Below are 16,678 nucleotides of genomic sequence, written 5' to 3'. Positions count from 1 at the left end.
CGTCGTGTTTCTGCGACGGCATGGGCCGCGGAGTCTTGATATGAAGAGGAAAGGAGAGAGAAAGAGAGAAAGAAAAGGAGAGCGTGAGAGTATGCATGAAAGAGAGAGAAAGATAGAGAGAGAGAGAGAGAGAGAGAGAGAGAGAGAGAGAGCTTGAATGCGGGAATGCATGTGGGAAAGAGAGAGAGAGAGGGGGGGGGGGAGAAAAATCATCGTATCTCCCGACAGATAGCGGAACTTTGAGATCGCGTTAGTGTGTCTGAACATCGGCGATTTGTAATTAGAAAGACTATAAATATCGCTCGTGAGAAGAAGCGAGAGGACCTTAGTTACGATACGTATGGAAACGTTTCGCGTGAATACACGAAAATCTCGAAGATTATTGCTAATAATTTTTGTAGAAATTGTCTGTTTTGCATTTTGTCGAATGATCATTAACGCGAAAATTAATATTTAATTATACATACATCCGATTTAATTTACATACACCCGATCGCCCTCGATCGATACGTAAGCTCTATAAGTACCTCTATGCGTGCCCACATACGAGATAGAAATACTTGTTCCGTCACGCCGGCTTCTCGGCTTGTCATTGCCACGGCAGCGAACGCGTTGTTTTTATACTGAAAAGTAGTTCCGTCGGAACTACCGTCCGGCGAAAAGAAGCTTTGTAGTAGAGACGGTTAGTAGCGCCTATAAGGGACGACGAGGACCGAGGACTAACATGAGCTATCCTATCTTGCCTGATAGTCTCGTGCCTCTGCGGCGGGGCTTGGAGGTGCAGTAGGTGCCGGCGGTGGTGGAGGAATGGGCAACATCAGCGAACGCACCCTCGAGGAATGCTGGTCCACCCTGCAGCGAGTGAGTTGAACACTCAGCCCGTTCACAAAATCCCTTTTATTAATGCTCTCTCTCCTTGCCCGTACGCAACCACACCTTAAGTTCCTCCCGCTTTCTCTCGCCGACGGCCGGGGGATTTTCTCTCTCGCTGCCGTCGTTTCTTCCCTTTATATTTCATTTAATTTGTCCGTCCTTGCACGTTGCAGACGCGCTGCGTCTCTCTCGTTTCGCTCATTGACATTATTTTTCTTTCGTTTATCGACGCTCAGTTCGCCATTCAATTCGCTATTCAGTTCTGCCCGATTATGTGATTCCGCTTCCGCGCGAATCCCTCTGGCACGTCTCGCGTCATCGTTTCCGTCTCTTCGTTTGCATCTCGTTCGCTTTGCTCACTTATCTCTGTTGGTTATTTTTTATCTTGATGTTATCTTATATACGTATATATATATATATATTTTTTTTTTATCTCTTTACCCGCTGGCATGCGTATCGTATGTGTATCGCCGTTTCGTTTTGTACCTCGTCGACTGAATGTGTCGCCTTGTTCCTATGTGCATTGTGAAATAATCTTACTTACTCGTAACTGACCGCCAGCGGCGGTTCGAACGATCCTCGTTCTCGCTCGCGCTCGTCACTAACGAGCGCGTCGTTACATCACGGAGATTTAACGAATGACGCGCGGTATGCGGCGAGAAATGTGCGTTTCACGCCGTAACATTTAACATTCGTGTCACGCGACGCGAGAAAGTACGTACATCGATAAAGCGGCAATTTTTCGGTCGACTGACCAATTGCGCTCGTAGTATTCGATCAACTTGCGTCGCAAATGACGCGAGATGCGGCATACCGGCTCCCCCCCCCCCCCCCCCCCACGCGACGTTGTGCCAACGTTGCAAGCACGAAAGTACAGGAAAAGAAAGCGGCACTAACGAGCTCCGAATTACGTTAAACTGTCGTCCGATGAACGGAGCGTGAGGTCCTCTGGGTGAGAGAGGACAGCGCGGTAAAAAGGCGGGATACTTTCCCCTTCCTGCTGGAAAACTTTAAAATTCTCCATCCCAGGACGAAACAACAATTTGTTTCGTTAAGTAGCCGCAGCGCTCTTTTGTTTTTGCGGCTTCTTTTATTTTAGCGGCGATAGCGGCGGCAGTCGGAGTGACGGCGGAAAAGGTAACAGGAAGAGAGATGGAGGGAGGCGAGAGGGAGGGGGGGGATGCAGAAGGGGGTTGGCAGCACCTCCGTCCTCCCGCCGTGTTCCACCTCGCGTCCTTCCTTTTCTTCCATCGCCACCTTAAAAGCCGTCCCGCGCCGCGCTCGCGCGAAGCGAAACTTTCGGAAAATCGCAAAAACGCCGAGCGATGGCGAAGTTTCCACGTTTCCCTGAGATTTAATTAAAACATTCGCCTCCTTTGTGCCGTCCCCACGCACCATTCGCCGACCGAGCCGTCGAAGCGAGCCATCGTCTTTTTATTCTATCCAAACGACAAGAATTGATACGAGTATCTTCGATAGATCGGATTTGATTCTTGGCTCTTGATCCTTAAGACCCCTCATTGATCTGCTACGGATTTTGTTCAATGCTGCTAAATCAGTATTTAAAAAAGAGACTGCTGCATACTATACAGACAAATTGTTACGAAAATATCTCAAGAAGTCACGTGTACTTTAATTAAAAATTTAACAGAATTGTTTAATTAAGGTTGATAAAAATAATACACACGCGAGTGCGTTCAACCGTTGTCTCTGACAATGACGCCGGTCTAAAAAAATTTCGAGACACTTGAGGATTTATTGTGAGCTCGTGGGAAAGACGAAGGGTTCCGCGGAGTGGAGAGGATGTGACGAGTGCGACGCGATATTACATAAACATTCGCGGAGAACCGTTCTCAGGACCGGGGGTGCACCCGCGTTTTTTTGTTCTACCTCGCGCGCTACCTCGAAAATTAAAATCCAATTATTTCGACGCCTCTGCTCAACCCGGGTCGGCCGATTCAAATGAATTTTTTGCCCGCGCTTCTCCCCAATTCGCTCTTTCAACGCGCGTTAAACCGGTTCGTTCGGCGCAACGACCATCGCCAAGTTGCATCCAGACCACGATCCACCCTTGATCGATTCGGCACTACGGATTTCGGATTGAGCTGACAGCTGCTAAGAGAAACCAGAACCGTATAAGGAAAGAAAGAGAGGATGGGAAAACGCGAGAGAAAGGAAAATTCGAAAAAGACCGAATTGCTTTCTAACGAATGCAAATCGCTGCAACGCATTGTCATTGTCTCAACGTCTATACAAAGACCTATCATGTAACAAATGTACATCAATCCAAACGGAGTTCAAAACATTTTTTTTAAATATGCATTACCTGAATTTTCAGTCTAAAAATTAAATAAAAGACGAGGAAAGACTGACGATAGAAATTTAATAACTCACTTTCGATCGACAGATTTCTAATTATTTCAAGATGTGTATGTATGTATATATATATATATATATATATATATATATATATACATATATATAACGGAGAAAATTAATAAGATATAAGAGCATGGAGCGTGACGATAGTCGCGCAAGTATATGATTTAATAATCAGTCGCGGTATGTTGTAAAACGATCAAATAATGAGACTACATTCCTCTCCTGCCGCGATAGCAAAAAAAAAACGAAAAAGGACGAGCGTTATCTATTTGCCAGCGCGGATACATCTCGTTCCGGCATGCAAATCCCGAGGAGTCTTTCTCACGTTGCGTCCCTCGGAAGAGCGCGAGCTTTTTTTCCTCCTCGTGCCCGGAAGGTTCCCGTGTACTATTTAAATAACGGTTCTCGCGCGCGTGTCATTGTTTCACCGCTCGTTCTTTCTCAGCGAGTAACCCTTCTGGTTACTGGGGAAAGGGCAGAGGGAGGGTGGGGTGGGGTTGTTCTGTTTCGAATCGAGGAAGAAAACGAAAGGGCGGATGGCGCGCGGAGTGAGGAGGGAAAGGGGGTCAAGTTCCGTGCCGGATAGCCGTTATGGCAAAGACAGAATTACGACGTCTCAAGACGAGGGGTGTCCTTTCCCTCCCCCTCCCGTTTTACCTCCCCTTTCGCTAGCTCGTCCCGAGCGGATCGTCACGGAGTTTCTTGGCTTTTCTGTAATTTTCTATGATTTTCGGATCGCATGATCGACAACAATAAACGCGCGCGCATCCGCGGCCTCTTTGAAATCGGTTTAATCGAATGAGTTCGATCGCTCGCAAAAGTCGGTGAATCTATGATAGAACGGCGAATGATAATGGCGGTGAAGATTCGTTTCTGAAATTTAATTTTCTCGGCGAAGAGGAACGTTTCTCCCGTGTGCGAAAACGACGCCTAAAAATAACGGAAGTAACTTCGAGACACCTCATTCGCGAGCGTAACTAAATAAAAAAAATATATATATATATAAAATTAGAAAAAAAAACGGCGTGTAAGAACAAAATACAAAATGCATCTATTAGCGATATAATACTAACGGTAGTGCTCACAAAAGACTCGGAATCTTCACTAGTTTGAAGAGATACGCGCAGCCCTTAATGACTTCCTATTCCATTTCATTCCGTTTCCGAAACCGCGTGGCATCAAAGATTATAGTTCGCGGTCGCAAATGACATGTCAAAATTGCATCTGACCGGTCACAAAGAGTCATTTACAATAGTGAAAGGTGGAAGACGCGCGTTGCGACGAATGCGAGAAAGAGAGAGCCCTCGACGACGTGCACACGATTCTTTCCTCTCTCACTTTTCTCCCCGCTTTGCCCCATCTTTCGTATGCGGCTTCGTGACCTACCCCAAACAAACCACGAGAAAAAGGGGGAAGAGAAGCGGCGGTGCGACGGCGTGGCCGCGGGGGCAGCGAGGGGCGCGGGGAGTTACGCGCAACGGCGAAAGAGAGTGGAAGGAAGAAAGAAAGAAAGAAAGAAAGAAAGAAAGAAAGAGCGACAAGGGGGAAGGAGGAAGAGGAGGAGGAGGGCGAGGGGACGGAGAAGGAGGTGGAAGAGAGGATGGAAGAGAGCCGCATTCGCGCCCACACACGCCCGAGAGGTTGCAACATGCGGATGAGGCAAGGAGGAGAGCGCCATGTGCGAGAGAAGAAGACGGCAGAGCGTGCGCGAGAGAAACGGGGAGAGAGAAAGAGAGGTACGCGGAACGGAGTTTATTCTTCGTGCTTTTTTTTTATCGTTCGTTGACTCCGCGCTCCTCTGCAGCCGCGACGAGAGTGCAGCGCGCTGCTCCACGATAAGATTGCACTCGCAGGGGCGGCCGGGAGAAAGAGATAGAGAAAACCTTGTTCTCCGCACGACACAGAACGAAATCCGCCCGCGCGCACGCACGCCATGCGTACCGGCCGCCTTATATTACATTTCAGCGCGGTATATCGCAGAAATATCCCGTTGCGATAGATTGGCCGAGGTTCGCGGGAAATCGAACGGCACGCACGCACGCACTCACGCATGCACGCACGCACGTACGCACGCACACACGCGGATCGCGCCGATTTGTCGCGCCGACTTTCGTGCGAATTTCCGTGCGAATGGCATTGTAAAACGACGGGGAGACACGTGTTGCGCGATTGATCGCTCGGAATAGGAATATACGCGGACTATTTCAGAAGCGCCAACTTCTCTTTTAATGATGTATGCATATATCAACAACTGCCGCGGTATTTCCGTAATGATTGCACACATTACACGCGGCGAAGAAGGCAAGAAAACAGAGGGGTGAGCGTCGCAAAACATCGGTTTCTCCGATAATGAACCGGCGAAACTTTTCCGGTGGCCCACGCGAATATTTGTTGCGGGCAATTATGTCAATTAGCGGCACGTATTCGCGCGACGAACCGACGGTGAATTCGTTATCGAGCGGGCGGCATGCGAGAGCTAGCCCGCGCGAAAACCCGCCGCAAGCGAGTAAAAGCGACGACGAAACACATATACTTCGCTGAGAGGTGATTGACCCCAAAGTTTCCCATAATGCATGCGCGATTATAGGGCAACGTTGGGACCACACTGCTTTCGGCCTTGGTCGACGAAGCGATATTACTCAATATATGCGTCACGTGCGCACATCGCCTACAAATTCGTCAACGTTAATAATGCGGCGTGACGAGAGAAATTTGTGCGATGCGCAAATAGATTCGCGTTCGATCCGCAGTCCAATTTTTAAATTCCGCAACGATCTCGTAGATTTCGCGTAAGATCGCGCGTAAGTATTTCGCGGTGAATTGTATAATAACGAACTATTAAATACGGTTTCTTCTTCACAAGCAAGCGACGTGCGACGTTACTCGAGTAAAGCTCGACAACGGTATTTCGAACCCGTCGAACCGAAAGGATCGAGATCGCTGACGCCGACGCGGGATAATAACGATGCTACCGAGACAAAGAAAAATCATCCGTGACAGAGGAGCGTGGGAGGAACGCGAAAAGAGAGACGACCGGTTGGTAGAAAAAGCGGGGCACAAACGCAATGGTAGTTGCCATTTCGTGGCTCTCTCGCGGTCGAGAAATCTCGGCGTCCGTCTCGTGAGAGAGAGAGAGAGAGACCGCGCGCGCGTATCCGAGAGAACCTCTCTTCTCCTCTCCTCTCCTCTCTTTCTCGCTCGGGCCGCCGCGAGCGCGGCAAAAGATCGTTGCCCTTCTAAATATAAGTTTGCAAAATCGAACAGAGCAAAACTGCGGAGTTTTGCCGCGGTCTGCGCCGCTCCGTGTGTATATTGCCGCACGTTGGATCAGCCCTCTTCTTCTTCTTTTTCATCCTTTTCTTCTTCTTCTTCTTCTTCTTCTTCTTCTTCTTCTTCTTCTTCTTCCTTCTCTTCTTCTTCGTCCATCTTCTTCCTTGTTGAGCCCTCTCTTTCTCCCTCCCCCTCCACACCTCCTGTATCCCGCTGTGAGCCATGTCGCTTAGTCCTCCGCCACCACCGCATCCTCCTGGACGTTCTCCTCTCGTCCCCTTCGGCTCTACGTCCACCTCCACCACCTACTTCGATCTCCCTCTCGTCTGCCCTCTTTCTTTACGTCGCGGCCCCCCTCGTGGACCCATAGCCTCGCGGATCCCCACTGTTGCTCCGTGACCTCGGAGGTCCGCGAATCCGCTTCTTCGGCCGCTTCGACTTTCGGGCGAAATTCGCGCGCTCGCACGAAAGCGTAGTCGTAGGTCAGGATCTGACTGCGAGAGCGCGGGAAGAAAGGAGAAAAAGAGCAAAAAGGATGGAGGGAGAGGGGCGTACGCGAGAGGAAGCGAGGGGAGAACAGTTCCCGAGTTCCCTCCACGAGGCGATAGCGAGACAGATATATCTGTGCATTTTGCGTGCACTCCGAGCTGATCGTCGAAATGCAGCGCTGCTAAAACCTATAGTGTTGTTAGACAGATATCTCTCTCGAAGAGTTCTTTCTTGGAAATAACTTGCGAAATAACTATTCCATCGAGAAAAAAAGAATGAACGAACAAAACGACAATAGCGAGCTAAACAAATAAGTATACGTAAACTGATATGCTTGAAGATTAAAATTGTTTCCTTGAATTTATTAAATAAATTAAAAGAAAAGAGAAAAAAAGATTAATAGACACTTTAAAATCCTATCTAATCATAATAAATTATTTTTTGTAAAATAATTGTTAAATTTTGTTATAATAATTTATAAAAATATGTTGTCACTGAAAGACTAAATTAACATAGTTTAATACAATCCATGAGAAATGATTGTCATCATTGAGAAATGAAAAATTCTTACAATATGCAATTTAAAATTGTCATTTTTTTTAATAGGACGTTTTTAAAAATATAATAAATTATTATTTACTCAATATTGAAAATGCTAATATTATCCGCGATATCGTGAGGAGACCGCTATTCGCTTGAATGGGCTGACTACCGAAATTCAGACGTTGGCCCCGAACGTAGTCGTAGGTCAGGATCTGGCTGAGAATGCGAGAGAGAGAGAGAGAGAGAGAGAGAGAGAGAGAGAGGAGGACGCGAAAGAGAGAAAAAGATGATTGCGTGGAGAGAAGAAAGGAAAGAGAGCAAACGAGCGATCTGCGAACAGCGAGGTGCGGGAAGGAAAAAGGCGTCGTACGCACCAAGGAGCGGAGATAAAAAAGTGCGAGCAGGTCGGAGGAAAAAATAGCCGATTCGGAATCTGTGTCAGCGAGGCCGTTCAACGATGGCGACGACGACGCTGACAACGACGGCGGTATACCAATGTCACTCGTGCGTTACACCGCAAGGAAAAAAAAAATGAGATACGACGGTGAGGTTGATATTTCTTTATCCTTCGTGATTAAAAATAGAGGTCAGACGATTAGAAAGAGGAGAGCCAACCGTCGTGTGACCACGAAATTAACTCGATCAGTTAAAAAAAAAAAATTGCGATTTCCGTGAAAGAGAGGGTGCCTTTGTGGAAAGTCTCTGAAAAGTCTCTTGAGGATATCGAGAACGACTTGCACAAATAACTCGTGTGATATGCTATACATTTTCGTGATGCAAACGGAAAATTGAATAACTGCGATAATTATGAAAAACATACTGGTAGATTGTAAATAAAGGATATACTTGTCTCTCCGCGCGTAAATTTTATCGTTGCGTTTTTTTTACACTTAGAAAGTATAACGCCGCGCAGGCAAACGGAAAAGCAGCGACCGTTCGGAGTCTGCATGTTGCAGCAGCCAGCGTTCCCGGCATCATCATCATCTCGTGCATGCGTGGGTGAATAGCCTGACTGTTCCCGAACGCGAGAGCGGAGGGAGAGAGCGAGAAAGACGAAAGGTAGACGGCAATAGATGAAGTGAGAGAAAAAGGAAGAGAGAGAGAGAGAGAGAGAAAGATCGACGAAGAGACAACGACATGTGTAAAACGATGCGAGACGAGGACGAAAGAGGTTACGGAGAAACTATGAGATAGAGAGAAAGATGGGCAGTGTTGGATAGATATTCCGACTCTCTCCACACCACCTTCTCTTTCGCTCTCCTCTTCTATCTCTTCCTCTCTCGTTTTAATCGTGTCCTTGTCCCACCGATAGATGCAGGAGGAAGGACCGCTCGGCGAGTCCGCTTCACGCGGGTCCGACCGTATCTTCCACGGGCCTTTATCCCCACTAGAATTTATCTCGTCGCGTTACTACGCGCCTACGTCCCCACTAGAACACGGTCCCAAATTTAGCGAAAGACCATTGGTCGATCGTATGCTACTTCTAGATTAGGAACTCCCTCCGTGCCAATCACTATTTTTGGCGGTTCGAGCTAGGCGTTCTATGTGGTATTCACGAAGCCAATGAAACACTCTTCGCTCCGACATGACCATGAATCTTTGCGATGGTGTTTTAGCCAAGTTCAATTGAATCGATTAATATACATATAGACTTTCATGATCGCACAACGAGGCCCGTTTATCTACTCGCACGGGACCATCTTCATCAGCAAATCTATCCAGAACCTGCCCAATTTTCACACGATTTCGATTACGATTCTTGATTCAATTTGGCGTCATCGTTGTTAATCTATGCAACCCTAGCCGTCCCTGAAACCCTCTGTAGATAGAACGTGCGTTGCCGGCAATAGCAGCAGGCGCTACCCCACTCTCATACTCTCCTGGATCCGCTCTGGTGGCTTCTCGAGGCGAGTACTCTACCTTCGGACCTTCGCGCCAGTGCTCCCCACCGTACGATGTACGGCCAATCCGCGGCGAGGACGCCGGCATGAAGCCTACGCGGCGACGGCCAAGCCGATTCTCGCCGGCGCCCCAGCATTTTATACGGAAAAGACTCTTTAACGAAGCACAAGGTGCGCACGCACGATCAACTTCACGCGACACCACGCGCGCACCGCGTCACACACACATACGGGGAGGCGAGAGTGCGACGAAGACGACGACGCCGACGCCGACGCCGACGCCGACGACGACGACGACGACAACGACGACGACAACGACGACGACAACGACTGCGACGACCACGACACAGCCATCACCATCACAAAGACCACGACAGTACCGACCACGAGGACTAGTGACGTTTCTTGTTTCATCACCATCTCCCTTTCCTCTCCCACGCACTGTTAACCCAGTAAAAGAAACGGGGATCAACTTGGACAACAAAAAAAAAGCAACGAGAGAGAAAGAGAGAGAGAGAGAGAGAGAGAGAGAGAGAGAGAGAGAGAGAGAGAGGGGGGGATCATTGGGACCAAGAGACCGCAGAGTCAGTGAATCTGATCGACTAGAGACTAATGGAGTCTTGAGAGAAAAGATCGAAAAAGGAGAGACAATCATCGCTCGTTACTAGTAGAATCTCATGAGGAAACCGTCTGTCTTCGGGAGGGTCAACGTGGGACCTTTGGAAGAACCGAGAGAGCTCCAAAAGTGTCGAATTGTCGATCCGTCTCGTCTCGGGCTGAACAGCACTAACGCTTGTGAAAGAAGACCTTCGACAACGTGCGCGCCATTGACAGCTGACAGTGCGCTGAGTAGATCCTCGTCATCTCATCTCATTCCTTCCTCTCCGCTTCTACATATTTCGATTCCGTCGGTTCTCCAAACCGTCGCTCCTTTCTCGTTCTCTCCTTTTCTCGGGTCCCACCCCCTGTCTCTTCGTGCTCCTCTTCTTCCTCTTCTTCTGCTTCTTCATAACCCTCCTCCATCGGATCCGCCGCCCCCACCAGAGCGACTAGCCGCGCCGCGAAGTGCCGAACGATGAACTCGGGCAACAGTGTGCCATATTTTGTGATCTTTTTACCTAGCTCCTACCACCGCGATTTAACTGTGATCCACCTACTGTAGAGACTCGCGCACGAGAGGTAAGAGGCAACACACGGAAAATCATGAATACACGAAGTCAATAGGGATGCGAGTCAAGTTACTCGCTTACCTTCCTCGGCAAAAAGTAATGGAAAAGGTAAACAAATAAACTGGTACTTGACCGGTTCCTCCATTGACTGCGTGTAAGTCCTGGTATCACTGCACACAGAGGGAAAGGGGGAGCGCGAGCTGGACGGCGAGCGAACGTCCCCGGCACCTCGTTTCATTTCCGGATTTACTCCATTGTCAAGCCAGCGTGGCTAACTTGCCGGCAGTTCCGGTACCGCGCGAGCGGAACCAGCCAGGGGCGACATTGACGTCTTCGCCGTCCACGCGCTCTCCTTCATTCGCGTCATTCGCGCATTCACGAAACGGCCGAATGACCGTTTAGCATTAAGACCGACCCCACGCCGGTCGAACGTGCGTCCTTCCTCAGGATCGCGTACCATACCGCGGCCCCACACATTCCGGAACGAGGACGACGCGCTCCTTCGAGCGCGAACGACACTGCCCGCTGGATGACGCGCGCGCGCGCGCGCGAGAGACACCCGAGAAGAAAGACCTCCGCGCGACCAATGCGTATGTTCGCGCGAAAGTCTTACACCACGCGTAACTTTTGCACCTCGTGTCGCACCGCGTCTCTCCGTTCTCCCCCTCTCACGAAAAAAGGCGCGTTCGATCTGGCACTGCGCTCGAGTCCCCTTTCGCGACCGTTTTCCTAAATTCGTTCTCTAACGCGATTATCGCGGATCATAAATATAATTTCATTTTAAAAGCTTCGAAAACTTTAAACGTCAATCTGGTATATTTTTAATATTCGTGTAATTTGACATCTTATATATAGAGTGACTCCGTCTATTTTTTAACGCGACAATGTTACCGCTTAATTTTCCATGATCGATAAAATAACTCTGTAATTGCGCGAGTGGGAAAAATCCGTCACGAGTCCGGTCGTGCCTCTTTTTCGGGGTATGTAACGATTATGCGACAAGGGATATACGAGGTGCGTCTCGACCTACTCCAACGTCGAGACGAACTGACCGACCTCCCGTGACGCTCCGTCACTTGCCAGTCAGCAAGAAACTTGTCCCGGACGGTTTCATGTGCGCGGGCTTGGCTATGCAAGTTCTGCGTAATACTATGTATCGATATTTTTCGCGGCAGCTCTCAAGCCGGCGCGCGGCAGGCGGCTCCATAGACGACGAGATCGCTCGCGTGTAGAGGGAAATGAGAGCCGAGAGTGAGAGGCGTGGAGAGTTTGTCGAGAGGAAAAAGAGAACGAGAAGGAGAGAGAGCCGCAAAGAGAGAAGGAGAATCGAAGATAAAAATTACTCGTGTGCTAATAAACTCCGCGAGAGAACTCTTGCTATAAAATAAGAGGAAAGAACAATACACACACTTTTTCGAGAGAGACCGGGAATAAAAGTAAACCGCTGAAACTTTAATTAAAATAACAAAAGAAGTGAGGAACGGGGAGATAAACGAAAGAAGACGCCGTGCATGCAGATCGCGCGTGCGCAGATACGCCCGAAGAAAAATTACTTTTGCCGGAGCAAAAAGTCAACCCCTTCTCCGCGCTTTTCTCGTGGGAATTTCGCCGAGGCTCGACAAGGGGAGAAATTTGAATTACCTACGGGTTGCGAAAAAACTCGCGTCACGGGATGAGCTTCGTTTCGTTCGGACGACATAACGAGCTCTCTGGCGCTCTGCGAGCGAGGGAAAAATCATCGGCTCGCGATAGCCAGTCATCTTGTTACATCGTCGCGGTTGACCAACGGCGGGCAACAATCGGAGCTTGTACTCGACGCTGCTTAATGTTTCATTCGGCATGGCTCGAGCGGTTATTTATCTCGACAAGCGATCTATTAAGCATACCGACGCTATATTGTAACTTTGCGCTTTCCTTCCCCCTGAGTGCCCCTTTTTCGGTGCGAGCGTTCGCTTTTCCGAGTTCATTGACATCCGCCGCGTCTTGCGATTCGCGAAGCGCGGGTGGAACCGAAGAAAAGATAGGAAAGACGAAAGGCGGGGGACGAAGAGGACGGGATTTAATGAGAAGAAAAGACGCGCGGTACACGTCGGAGAAAGGGAGGACGCGGGATGAGAGGCTTGCGGGGAAAGAAGCAGAGAGAGAGAGAGAGAGAGAGAGAGAGAGAGAGAGAGAGAGAGAGAGAGAGAACTCTGGGGAGGATGTGGCAACGGCGCGCGCGAATGCAGAATGCACGCTGACATAAAACATACATATATGCAAGATGCAGCGGCCAGCATCCTGCGTTCTCTCTCTGCCAGGCGCGCCGACTTGCGGACGGCTCGACCGTGAGCCACGATGTGCCACGGCGCGGCACTCTCGGGGCCTTCGGATTCCACGCGATTTGACTCGGTGTTACTTTTGACTATCCTCTTACGTCCTGGGAACGTTGATCCCGCTCTTGCGCGAGACCTTCGCAAGAACGCGTCGTTACGCGACCTTCGCCACATGGCGTCACGGCGTTATTTCGCGCGTCGGCCGTCACTCCAAAATCGTGTCAATGTTTAATCGCTCACTCTCATTAACGCGCTCTACGCGATCGTACCTATCGAAAAACCGATCGATATCAAAACATCGTCATACATACGCGAGGCTGCCTCAAAGAAAAACATTGAAACTATCAATTGAATTAAAAAAAAAAGATAACTGCACTATATTCGCGCGCGTATTGATAATTTTCGGGAAAAAATTGCTCATTTCAGAGATCTTATGCGCGTTGCTCTGAAATTTTATTGCGCGCATTTCGCATCACGACGCTTCTTACGTCATCCGAAGCTCTTGCGTAACTCGTCAAGAAAAAAAAAAAAAGGATTATCGTAGAATCGATCTTCTCCGCTCGCGTCGATCTTTCAAGCTCCATCTGCGCATCGAAAACGAGGAGCGAAGAAAGAGATCGAGCGCATCGCCGCCGCGCGGCTGGTGAACCTGACCTCCGACAACATAGCGGCGTCGGAGGCGTTCGGCATTCTCCCGAAGCCTCGCCGAGTCCTCCGTCTCACTCTGCCTTGCGTCTCTCTTTCTCTCTCCGCCCGAGTCACGCTTCGCCGTCATTAAAATAAATTAGAGATTATCAAAGACAGTTCGCCGGCTTTCTTTCATCAGCGGAGCAAGACCGTCGTGGCGCGACCGCAAGATCGTCTTAGAAAGAAAAAAAAAAAAAAAAGAAAAGAAATATCACGAAGCGATCAAGTATTGGCGCAAGGAACTTGACAAAGTCGGCTCCTTGGATATTAAAATCGTCGTAGATGTCTCATTGCGACGGGAGAGAGAAAAAGGCGAAGATATTACATTCTTAAAGAAATCTCTCGGTTCGCGGATGATGTGACGATAAGATAGCGAGAACTCGATCATTGGTCGAACGCGCGCGCAATTTCTCACGACGGCGCGTCAGGGTCGTCTCCAGTGTCGAGGATTCGAGCAATCGGTCGCGTACTCGGTCAAGGTTGCGCGGATATCGAGACGTTAATGCCGTGTCGCCCAATCGACTGTGGCTCGCAAACGCAAACGGCGTGCCAACAGAACGGCCCGTTCGCCGTTCGCCGCGCGGATGATATTTTCGATATTTGCATTTCCACACGCGGGAGTCCGCGGAGAGCACCAATTTATTACATCGTCACGCTCCGTACGTTCTGGCTTGACGTTAATTACACTCGAGATAATTTTCCCGTCGTACTGCGACGTTGTCCGGCTTCGTCCTTCGCGGCCGCCGATCGATTCGCGACCCTTTCCTGCGCCCCTTCGGCGGACACGCATCTTTTTCTTTTTTACAATCATTTCGCTGTAATATTCTAAACGACTTATCGGACGGCGACTTATCGGCCAGCTGTCGCCGGTAGCTCTCTGAGAAAGCCCCGTTTCTCGAGTTAGCGTGCCGGGCTCCGCGTGCACGCTGGCCCCGACGGGAGTAGACGCGCAGGAAACGAAAACAAAGAGTCGGAAGGAGAGCGAAGAAGGAATGATTTTCCACAGACTGTACCGGCGGTACTGACCACCGACAAGTCTGCTCGTATTGTCTTACCTTGCCACAGTCGCGACCGCGATCACCGCGTCTGCCCGTCCGCCCCGCTCCGCCCCTCGCTGCCGCGCGTCGCGTCGCGTCGCGTCGCGTCACGTCACGCCGACTGTTAGCATACGTTTGATATGATAAAAAAAATGTGACGCGAGAGCGTGCAAGGTTACTGCCACACGAGCGGGGCCGCCGCCGATATACGTCCGTGCAACGCCGCCGGCGACGAAGACCCCACCAGGCCTGCGCCTCCGCCAAGCCTCTCTCGAGAGCACGTCTGCTGCGTGAGCGTGAAAGTAAGATTTCGTCGTTGGCGATCTCGCGATGCGGCGTGCGTGAGAAAATGAGCGAGAAAGAGAGAGAGAAAGAGAGAGAGAGAGAGAGAGAGAGAGGAGGGAAGGGAGAGGAAGGGAATACGGAGAAGCGCGATCGAAACGGAATATTGCGGAATTGCATTAGCGTTCGTATGAATGCCGTTACCGGCATGCCGCGGTTGCGCGACGCGCGGCTTCGATCACCGCGAATAAAAACGGAGCGGACTCGCCACGCGACGCCACGCCGCGCCGCACGTACCGATTTGTAACGTCGCGTCGCGCGTCAGCTGAACGTCGGCTTAATTAATATCGAAGTCCATTTATCGCGGCTCGTTTACCAGCGCAGCCCGGCGTCACCGCGGTTGTTCTCGCTGCTCCACTGCTTTCCGCGCGCGATCCTAAGAGCGGAGACACCAGCGGAGGGACGGGGCGAGAGAGAGAGAGAGAGAGAGAGAGAGAGAGAGAGAGAGAGAGAGAGAGAGAGAGACTAGCCGCGCGAAGGGGAGCCTCGCTGAGAGGAGGACGGGGAGAACCGGCGCGTAATCTGACACGGTCTTGCACGGATGCAGCCGGTTCTTAAATCCGGTATTATTATTTGCCCGTTTTGTTGCCGTATCGAAAGTGCAACGAGTCGACGACGACGAGGACTCGCGTAAACTTCGCGCGCTTGTCAGATTGGTCCCCCGTCTTTCTTATCAGCGTGACCTCTTCTCCTCCACCACCGGAAAAAAATTGAATTCCGAGATGTATAATTAGACACTTGCCGCCGACTTGTACACCTTTCTTATCTTTCTTGATATCTGAATCGTACATTTGACTCATTGTAATTAATGTACAAATTGAAAATGGTCTATTAAAGATTCAAGTTTTTTTACGTAGGCAGAGAATAATTTTATCGAGGCAGATCAGAATCTCGTAGGATTCTCAAGCGCTATCGGCGCAACGGTGCAATGACGTATGCGCCGATCGTGATGTAACTTGATGCGTTCGACTTGACGGACAGTTGGGCGAAGCCGAAACAATTGCGGCATAAGAATGCAACACTGCGATCCTATAATACGTATACTCTGAGACTAAGAGAACGTCCTCGTTTGTAATTCAGCAGAATGCGGAAATATCGAACGTGGCGTTGGAAATCCCGCGTGTGGAGCGAACGCGCGCGGTACCTCCGCGGCGTGCCTCGCGTGTGGCGATGACGCTCGTTATCGACGATGTTCTCTCACGGCGACACGAAGGGAAAGAGAGATAAAATAGTAGGACAGAGATGAGAAAGAGCGAAAGACTCTGTGGAACGCGAGGACGATCGCGGAAAGAAGCTCGATCCCAATGGCGCGTGCTCTCACGCGATCGTTCGCGGATCGGGCGGATCGATACCGCGAGCTTTCGCGATTCAGAGAAGAAGCGATAGAGAGAGAGAGAGAGAGAGAGAGGGAGAAAGAAAGAGAAACCGCGTAAAGAGCGAGCGATGATTCGATCATTACGTGATCGCGCGGCTTCGCGGTCGTTCTTCTGCTTCTCTGGAGAGTCGCGTCGCATCGCCGGCAGCATCGACCGTTGCCGGAATCCCGCGCGCGAATCGATATACAGCGATTAAAACTAAAATATCCCACAAAGCGGAGAAATGTTAAATTACTCCGGGCGGGCCGGCCGGCCGGCGGGCGCGGTGCGGGCGGCGCGGCGCGGGGCGGCGCG

The 16,678-nt window shown here is 50.1% G+C and overlaps 1 protein-coding gene across 6 annotated transcripts in view; it reads left to right on the top strand.

Moving 5' to 3' along the window:
* The window catches only part of dati (zinc finger protein datilografo), a 91,369-nt gene that overhangs the window by 3,119 nt on the left and 71,572 nt on the right, over positions 1 to 16,678 (top strand). For all 6 annotated transcript variants that reach the window (XM_089071688.1, XM_089071687.1, XM_089071691.1 and 3 more), the window contains exon 2: positions 751 to 861. In XM_089071688.1, coding sequence (XP_088927814.1) covers positions 751 to 861 — 111 coding nt within the window. The remainder of the gene's footprint in view (positions 1 to 750; positions 862 to 16,678) is intronic.

Source organism: Pogonomyrmex barbatus, unplaced genomic scaffold (genome assembly GCF_055798465.1).
Source record: "Pogonomyrmex barbatus isolate J1 unplaced genomic scaffold, ASM5579846v1 scaffold12, whole genome shotgun sequence".
NCBI lineage: Eukaryota > Metazoa > Arthropoda > Insecta > Hymenoptera > Formicidae > Pogonomyrmex > Pogonomyrmex barbatus.
The sequence above is the reverse complement of the archived record's forward strand: the minus strand, read 5'-3'. Positions and strand labels throughout refer to the sequence as shown.